Source organism: Ostrea edulis, chromosome 6 (assembly GCF_947568905.1).
Source record: "Ostrea edulis chromosome 6, xbOstEdul1.1, whole genome shotgun sequence".
NCBI classification, from domain to species: domain Eukaryota; kingdom Metazoa; phylum Mollusca; class Bivalvia; order Ostreida; family Ostreidae; genus Ostrea; species Ostrea edulis.
In genome coordinates this window covers 27,639,485-27,650,121 of record NC_079169.1, presented here as the reverse complement: position 1 = coordinate 27,650,121, position 10,637 = coordinate 27,639,485, and the positions used below count along the sequence as shown (strand labels likewise).

General features: G+C 33.8%; 1 protein-coding gene across 1 annotated transcript in view; it reads right to left on the bottom strand.

Moving 5' to 3' along the window:
• Nucleotides 1-8,948, bottom strand: part of LOC125650210 (uncharacterized) — a 20,661-nt gene extending 11,713 nt beyond the window's left edge. The window contains exon 1 of the mRNA XM_056142264.1: nucleotides 8,794-8,948. Coding sequence (XP_055998239.1) covers nucleotides 8,794-8,820 — 27 coding nt within the window. The 5' untranslated portion in view covers nucleotides 8,821-8,948. The remainder of the gene's footprint in view (nucleotides 1-8,793) is intronic.
• Nucleotides 8,949-10,637: the final 1,689 nt, after the last annotated feature.

Below are 10,637 nucleotides of genomic sequence, written 5' to 3'. Positions count from 1 at the left end.
AACTAATAGATACTAATGGATTCGTACCTAAATTGATCTGCGATCTTCCCGATCCCGATCCCGCCTAGTCGGTCATGAACGAATCTCGCTCCTAACGTTCAATGTATCATTATTGAAGCATCATTTTAATCAAAAAGTGTAATCTATATCATTGTTTTAAAAAATCGCCAACGTATACAGCGAATTTAATTCATTAAAAAGAATTCAAAGGGAAACGGGGGTTTCTCCCATCTAGAGAACTATGGTGCGCCGTTCATGTACAAATTAGTTAAAACAAAAGATAATTTTGTTGACTATATATACATGTATAGATATGTTTCTATTGGGCTACAATGATATTAACTCCAAGAGATCTGAAAAGAAAATCGTTCCTGATTTCCCGAATTTGTGACTGTCACAATTTGTGATAATGGCATGGAAATAATCCCTCGCTGCAAACCGTTCTTTGAAGAAAGATCAAGAGTATGTGGAAATAAGTTTATTATCGTGCTCACTAATATAGCAAGTAACATATACACTCATACACACGCATGCACACAACAACAAGCATACACACAAAAACAAAACAAAAATATAACAAAACAAAAAATATATATGAATTTACAGACGATTACACGTGTACCCGACTAAAGCTAAATGTTACGTTATGTTACCTTATGTAAGAAAACCAGCAGACTTGTCTCTCGAATTCGAAATATGTTACACAGGATGGCGAAACAAAATACGTTGACTAAAGAGTTACCACACTTTACACAACAGTCGTTGGCTGTCTTCAGACACGTGGTGACACTTTGTCCATCACTCGCTCAACGTTTCTGTAGCCGTGAACGTATTTCCTGTATTTCTATAGGTCGTTCTCCAATGCTGTTCAAATATCTCAGAACGCCATGTTATACATGTTGCGAGCACCTGCTCGAGCCATACAATAACACACACAGCTGGTCACCTATAATTACACAGTAACAGTCGGGGTTTTTACATATACGTTATATACTGAAAACTTGCATATGTCGGGTATATTGTGTAATACAAATAAACTGGTTACATAAATTTAAATAGAGTAACAAAATTTCCTAACGTAAACAAAAATAAACAGTTCACACTCACCGCTATCGAAATGCTCAAAATTGTGTTATCACTTTCCACACAGGAACATCATTCGAACACCCGTACTAAATGTACATACAACGCAGGCCCAGTAAACCACACAGGTAAAACTCTTGACCACACAGGTCTATCATTTTCTCACATTGGGCGGACACACCTTCCCACTTCCACGGCCTGGTCAGAACTAACACGTAAGCATTTACAAACCGGTCTGACAGCCGTGACCAACTATCCGTGACGACTATATGATGGGAACAAATTATGGAACGCCATAACAAGCATAATAAAACAAACTCAAATTGTGACAGTGACGTCATAGGAGACTACGATCAGATTTGCGATTCAAAAGAAAAGCAAACCCATAGACGATTTATTCGCAACTGGTGTGGTTTTTGAATGGGGAATCATAGTTTATTATAAAAGGATATCACTTTGAACTCATAATTAATGCAAATGCCAACCTGACATCGACGATTTTTCAACGGAGGACGATCACGATCGAAGATCGATCAAGATCCTATTTATTCCGAATCGGTTGAAACAATACTGACTGGTTAATGATAAATGTGTGATAATTTTCTGAGTACATTCTCTGATGAAAATAAGAGAAGTATAGATAGTTATTACCTACAATATTTCTAACCCCATACAGTCATGAAGGATCGTTTTAATTTTTTTCAAAAAAGGAGGGTGTTCAAGTTGAAGGTTAACTGACAAAAAAGTGGTCATCACCTCCATCCCCCTTTGGCTCTACGTGCCTAAATCCCACCCTGACTCGGATATATTTTATAGCCAGATCACAAGTTCCTTTGCACACATCATGAGCGCCGTATTTTGAATTTCTTTTCATTAGGATTTTTACATGAATATAATAATAAGTATTAGTGGCTACTTAAGATTCTTTTACAATGCAAGGTGAAGAAAACGAACAGTGATCAATCTCATAACTCCTACAAGCAATACAAAATAGACAGTTGGACAAACACGGACCCCTGGACACACCAGAGGCGCGATCAGGTGCCTAGGAGGAGTAAGCATCCCCTGTTAAAATGTGCGATATTGGGGGCCTATATGAATAATAATTTACTATCACTTTACTTAACAAAATGTTGGTTTTTTAAAAATGTTTTTATTCTGTACTCAGTAAGAAAACCAACGTACAAAGTGCTTCATTAAAATTCATCCCCCAACTCTTGCATCACCATAAAAATTGGTTGATTTCACTTGATATATAAACTCGTAATTTCAATATCCCTCCACAATTATGTTTGAATATTCTTTTTCAAACAAAACGGGGGGGGGGTGTTCTGATAAACTTTCAACATATAAAATTAGAACTATTCATCCTCAATTTATTTACTTATATATTTAGAGAGAGAAAATCTTATCAGAAGGGCTTCACACGACTATGACATAGTTAAATTTCATTTACAAACAAATAAAATCATGTAAATACTAGATTATGAATATCTGTATTCCCGTCATTATTATATGCAGTCAACATTTTGCAGGATTTTCTCGTCTTCACCGTGCTTGCAGTTAGCCGTAGTCGAAAATAGGTGGAATTGTGTCTGGTCGAAGATTTAATCTCTTTTCTATATACCCATTATTTTTGCCAGAGTAGAGTGTATACGATATAAACGAGACTGATCTTCATCAACCCCTACAATCGCGTATAATGATTTTCACACAACTTCTGTGTTCTCTGTGTAGATTTCACACCTACTTTTTGAGAGTTGTATCCTTTGGACAAAAGTACATTGAAACAACTGACTTGCTACATTACAGTTGAATGCAAGCACATTGAGAATTTTGATGGCTAAAATCCGCAGTTGTTAGTATAAACAAATACAATTTTGAGTGAAGCTGGTCTCTTTTGACGTCACCAAGCAAGGGAGATAAGTCATTATACTATTTTGATACTTCATATCACAGCAACATTTGACGATCTGTAGCGTCTGCTACCTTACGATTTTTTCTGAATGACTTATTTACAAATGTTAAATAATTAGGCCTAAAGAAGAACAGATTTTCGTGGAAAACAATTTTTTTTAAAAATCGTCTCCTGTAACCTTTAACCCCAAACACCAATTAAGTCTTCCGATTACAGAAAGAACAAGAAAAATAGGAAAAGGACACAAATTCGACTGAATACCAAGTTTGGCTGTTTAGAATTAACTTTATTTGAGACTGTTATGTACACGAATTATATAGAGATCCAGACCAGACAGCTCGGTGATGAGAGTTTCAGGTATAAAATTGAGTGCATGCATTTATTTTCTCATTAACTCGTCCAATACAGTCTTAAAATTTTGTTCAAAATACGTCAGAGATCATTCCACTATAAGTATATTTGTGAATTAAATCATTACAACGAGCGCAGAATGTGTGAAATGCTGACTTTAAAGCAGAACCCTGTAACATCGACTTTTTTGTCAGTAGCGTGTCTCAATTTACATTTGTAAAAAAAAAAATATCCGCCGAACATCCTAAGCGTAAAATAAATTGCATGTGTTTCTTCCCTGATTTACTCGTTCGATACAATCTTAAAGTTTTGTAGAATATTCAAATTATGAAGAAAATTATTACCGGGTTTCAATATTATGATATAAAAAGTTAGTTTTATTGTGTACAGATATTTTGAAATAAAAATTTCCTCATCTCCATTATTAGCTAAAATTCTCAAGTACACCAAAATATTCCGTTTTCATATCAAGAGGTAGGGGCTCTAAGGACCAAAATTGGCCCCATTTCAGAAATTAACCATATTTTTCTGAATACATGCTATGGATGTCTATTTCTTAAAAAATAGTACAAAATTGTCCAGAGAAGACAATTTTGGAAGAAAATATAAAGATGAAGTTAAGAGCATTCTACGTTCAGAAACGTTAGAAATAAGCTTTATTACGTAACATTCACACACCTTACTTTCCTGCTGTTTATCAGATTAGCAATAATAATTAAATTAAGTAGGAAACATAAAAAATGGATTCTCGTTCTCTGTTTATAATAGATTTGTACAAAGGCCCCTACAGGTTACAGCAGAATTAGTCTATGGTTGTCATGCATATCCCGATCTGCCTTGGTCCATAGAATGATAAAGTCTAATGCAACCACGTGTTTCGAAAAAGCACTCTCACATTTATTTCGTATCCGGTAGCTAATGATACAAACTCAGAAACGTTCAATGTTATTTCTGTTTTCATCAACATAATCATCACAACCAATCACTCTGATGTTTCTCATGAAATATCGTCACACCCAGGTCACACCTTGAATTTCATACTGATATACATGTACACATATATATCTAATTTAAATGTAATGTTTTAAAACGGATAAGTTGTTTTCAAGAATTATTTCTTTAACAAAGTCATCATCTTTTTCGTACATAATTGATGATGGAATAGTACCGACACTCGATGAACAGCCTTATTGCTTCATAATGGAATGTTTAGACTTCATCTTTTATAAACTTTGCAAAAATCGAATTTATTTTCACTCTTATTAACTCCCGTTTTATGCTGTACGAAGATGAACTTCCATGCACTGTATGTGAAATAAAGACTGATTTTATGCGATATTTAGAAATCAGCACACAATATTTCAAACGTTCACATTTTCTTAATGAAATCCCAGTACTATGAATTGTAAAGAAAGGTGTAAAAATCAAATTACTCCACCAAGTTTGGAAAATATTCCAATAAGTATTCACTGCCATTCAATCGTTTTTATATCAAACACTAAATACAGCTATTTCAGTTTTAAACTCAATAAATTAATACTGTTAGTCAAATTTAACTGTCTTACTTCATGATCTTATTGACGATTTTGTGTTTAAAATTCTGGGCGTGTTTACATGCAATATATCATTAATATTATCAGACGGACGTAATGTATTAATTATATATAACTATGATTATCAGACGGACGTAATGTATTAATTATATATAACTATGATTATCAGACGGACGTAATGTATTAATCATATATAACTATGATTATCAGACGGACGTAATGTATTAATTATATGTAACTATGATTATCAGACGGACGTAATGTATTAATTATATATAACTATGATTATCAGACGGACGTAATGTATTAATTATATATAACTATGATTATCAGACGGACGTAATGTATTAATTATATATAACTATGATTATCAGAGGGACGTAATGTATTAATTATATATAACTATGATTATCAGACGGACGTAATGTATTAATTATATATAACTATGATTATCAGAGGGACGTAATGTATTAATTATATATAACTATGATTATCAGACGGACGTGATGTATTAATTATATGTAACTATGATTATCAGACGGAAGTAATGTATTAATTATAAATAACTATGACGTAATGTATTATGTAACAAGCTTTACATTGCAAAACAGAACATCGAATAAAGTGTGACAAAACATCAAATAAAGTGTGACAAAACATCGAATAAAGTGTGACGAAACATCGATTAAAGAGTGACAAAACATCGAATAAAGTGTGAAAAAACAGAACATCGAATAACATCAAAGTGTGACAAATCAGTACATCAAATAACATTAAAGTGTGACAAAACATCGAATAAAGTGTGACAGAACATCGAATAAAGTGTGACAGAACATCGAATAAAGTGTGACAAAACATCAAATAAAGTGTGACAAAACATCGAATAAAGTGTGACAAAACATCGAATAAAGTGTGAAAAAACAGAACATCGAATAACATCAAAGTGTGACAAATCAGTACATCAAATAACATTAAAGTGTGACAAATAGTCAACTACAGGAATGCCGACAATACAATAACATTTTCAAAACAAATTCTATTCGCAGAGATTCAAGTGGTATACCTGATTAAATACACCCACAGAACTAGAGAGAGAGAGAGAGAGAGAGAGAGAGAGAGAGAGAGAGAGAGAGACAATGTAGTCGATATATAAAAGAACAAAAAGAAATACAATCAAATGTGTTTGCTTCAAACATGCTTCTTTTAAAAAAGCAAATTAGTATCTGTACATGTTGCATTTGTATATAAAGTTATATTTAAACATATCTACTTCATGTCCATCTTCGGGAGTAAGAAATATCAGTGAAATATATAATTCACCTCAAAAACAAAATAACGTTAAGGATATCATTTTCTCAATTGTTAATTTCTCTGACCAAATTTCCCCAAAAGTTTCTTCGCTTATCATCTGTGTCACATTCAAACCATTGAAAAACTTTGATCTTCCACCAAATAAACAAGAATTCATTTGGTAAATTTTGGATATCAATTTCGTCTTTCAGTATCAATACAATTCTGGCGTCTGTTCTTATAGTGTGAATTTTTGCTATTTGAATTTCATATGTTCCCCAATCATGCTTTAGAAAATGCTTTGTAATAACAAATACAATGCATTTACTTTGATTAATGTGTTTCACAATTTCTTCACAAATATTGTTCCCAGGTATAAAATCTTTGACATCAAAGCACAAGGACACGTTAGCCTCAGATAATTTTTCATACAGGAACGATTTTACCCAGGTGATATCCTTGGGAGAATATGAAATATAAGCATCGATTGGATGAATTTCTTCGCCTTGATAGGAATTAATGCTATTCTTCCAGAACAAACGAATGCGAAGTACGAAATAGGTCAGCAGTATTCTGAATCTGTAACAGAGAGAGGTCACCAGGAGCACAAGCACAGTGACCGATAGAATGACCACCGCGAAATGTAGCCATGCAGTAGATACGCAAGATATTTCTAAAACATGGAGCGTGTGTAATGTATCATTTAATCGTTTTTTATCTAAACCGTTGCAAAATGTGTCATCTAAATGTACAAATTTGCCATAAACTTCTTTCATCAGCTTAAGGGACTCCAGACCTTTGCAAGAACATTCCATTGGATTTCTGCTAATATCTACTTTAACTTTATCTAGATCCCTCAAAATTGATATATCTTCTGGAGAAAACGACGAGAAGTCGTTGGATACCAAACTAAGGTATCTTAATGACGAGATGCCTTTCACAGCTATTGGAATATTCCTGAAGTGGTTTAAGTCTAAATGCAAAATTTCTAATGAGTCTCTCTGTGATGAGAACAAATTGGAGTGAAGCTTCTCCAAATTATTTTTTGATATATCAAGCAGCTGCAACTTGGAAAGACCATCTAGAAACATTCCGTCCCTGTCTTTCCTAAGACCTTCACCCAAATCTGTATTTCTTAGAAAAAAACGTTCGAGACTGATTAATGACTTAAAAAACTTAGGGTATAAATCCTTGCAACTGCCCTCAGAAATATCTAGAGACACAAGCATTGGAAATAATAATTTGACGTGCGCATACTTGCACCAGTAGAAGTTGGAATTACTTAAGTTTAATTTCAACAACCCTATGGATATTATTGCAAAGGAACGCGAGTCAACGAAGTCAGGGGCTAGATGTGTGTGTGCGATATCCCATTCTTGGAGGGACGAGGAAAACGTTATATTTTCATCTGGATAACTTGAAGTGGCGTTATATGTGTACGACGTAAATGAAAGATCTCCAAGATAGTTCATATTCAAATACGTAATGTTTGGCAAACTAAGGATACGGAAAAAGAACACGAAATTTGTTATATGGTTATGTGAAAAATCGATTCTCTGTATACACTTTTCAAAAAGAGTTCTATCCAATGCATCTAAAATTTGAACGTCAGCAATAAAGTCTTCGCGAAAATTTATGCTTTTTACACAAATGTTTCTGAGGTATTTAAAATCTGAACCCTTCAATATTGTAGGGACTTGCAAATTTCCATAATTCCATGAAAAGTCCAAGGATTGCATTGTTCTGTTCTGAAAATATTTCAAAACGTGCAAGATAGAACTAACCCGACACAGTCGACCTATAGAAAAATCTTGCAAGTATTTGAAAGGAAGAAGTACATCTTCGTTCATATCATTGCATGATGAGAAAGTACTGAGACTTATTTGCAAAGATGTAACTGGTAATGTTGACAGAGACACAAAAGAACTGCTATTATAGGAAACCCCAGAATTAGCGTCAATATATAAAGTCGTTAGATTTTTCATGTTAACAAAATTTTTAGGGAAATACAGAAATCCACTCATAGAAATAGCTAAATTCTCTAACAAATGTAACTGTGCTATTTCTGTCATGATGTTTTTAGTATTGTTGAAAGCATTATGATGGAGTTTTAAAACTTTCAAGAACTTTAAATGTTTCAGAGTCCCGTTATCGAAATCCTTGAGGTTATTGTATGATACATCTAAATAATGCAGATTTGGAAGTTCCTGGAACGTATTTTGTGGAATATGATGAATCTCGTTATGATCAAAAGAAATTTCTAACAAGATGGCGGAGCTTGGAAAATCTTCCCCCGATATGCTTCTGATCTTATTATTGGAAAGATCAATCGCTATTGTGTCATCCGGAAAATCATGTGGTACTCTGCTCAGACCCAATTTTCTACAGTCATACATTGTTCCATTGTGTCCATAAAGGTTATAGACACGCCTTATTTTGCAGCCTGAACATGTTTGGAACATGAAAAATACACCTTAGAAAGAAAAGGAAGCCAATTTGTAAGAATATTAAAGGTTCTACATATTTCTATTCGATGCTTCTTAGCATAAGCGTTAAAATGGATTTTACATTTTTCATAGTAATTATTTAGACACTTACCACAAAGAACGTTGAATGGAAATGCATTTTGGAGGCAATACATGATCCTACACAGCTGAAGTAAACTTCCAATACTTGGAAGAAGATTGAGAAGGAAGTTGATGATTTACTACCAAGGTCACTAACAATCGGAATGGAAGATTTTATGGAGTACATGATCCTTTTACACATCGAGGTTCAGTCTCTGTGTTGGTCATGCATGAATTCGTATTGCAGGTATCTAATACATACAGCTGAGTTAAGAAGGAAGTTGTGATTATTGACACATGGTGTTCTTTAATGTCCCATGCGAAGGACATAAAAGTGAAAAAATATGTTAACAGGTTAAAATAACATTTCATGTACCAGGGTATATAAACAGTTGTGTTAAACAAATATTCAGTTTTCCTGCAAAAATAGCATTTTTGCAAAAATTGTATAATATGATTCTCTATATTTGTAAAACGTGCTAGCACTGATTGCACATTATAAAAAGTCAGTTTCGTATGGGCGAAAAATCACTACTACATGATAAAAGAATTCATAAATTTGATATGGATGAAAAGTGAAGGATATGTACAACAATATTTTGAAAATGAAAACTTTCAAATTTACTTCGTTTAGTAAAAAAATCCAGTTTTAGTAGAAACTTACTTATGTCTACTATCCCTTTTGGGGCATAGGCCGCCAGGGAGATTTCTTCAGGCCCCTCTATCCTGCGCAATTTGTTCCAGTTTTTAGGTGGGCTTGTAAGGCCTGGCTATAGGCACACAAATCGGGAGTTTTACTATAAATAGCACAGTAGAGAAAATAAAGAAAACAACAAACAGCCTCAAAGTAGAATCTTCCGATATACAACATAGTCACAAATTGAGACGATGCTTTATCAAATATATGGATGTAGAACAGATAAATGCAATCCTTGGACTTTTCATGGAATTATGAAAATTTCCAAACCCCTACAATATTGAAGGGTTCAGATTTTAAATACCTCAGAAACATTTGTGTAAAGAGCATAAACGTTCGCGAAGACTTTATTGCTGACGTTCAAATTTTAGATGCATTGGATAGAACTCTTTTTGAAAAGTGTATACAGAGAATCGATTTTTCACATAACCATATAACAGATTACGCGTTTATTTTCCGTATCCTTACTTTCATTTAAGTCGTACACATATAACGCCACTTCAAGTTATCCAGATGAAAATATAACGTTTTCATCGTCACTCCAAGAATGGGATGTCGCACATACACATCTAAACCCTGACTTCGTTGACTCGCGTTCCTTTGCAATAATCTCCATAGGGTTGTTGAAATTAAATTTAAGTAATTCCAACTTCTACTGGTGCAAGTATGCGCACGTCAAATTATTATTTCCAATGCTTGTGTCTCTAGATATATCTGAAGGCAGTTGCAAGGATTTATATCCTATGTTTTTTAAGTCATTAATCAGTCTCGAACGTTTTTTTCTAAGAAATACAGATTTGGGTGAAGGTCTTAGGAAAGACAGGGACGGAATGTTTCTAGATGGTCTTTCCAAGTTGCAGCTGCTTGATATCTCAAAAAATAATTTGGAGAAGCTTCACTCCAATTTGTTCTCATCACAGAGAGACTCATTAGAAATTTTGTATTTAGACTTAAACCACTTCAGGAATATTCCAATAGCTGTGAAAGGCATCTCGTCATTAAGATACCTTAGTTTGGTATCCAACGACTTCTCGTCATTTTCTGCAGATGATATATCAATTTTGAGGGATCTAGATAAAGTTAAAGTAGATATTAGCAGAAATCCATTGGAATGTTCTTGCAAAGGCCTGGAGTCCCTTAAGTTGATGAAAGAAGTTTATGGTAAATTTGTACATTTA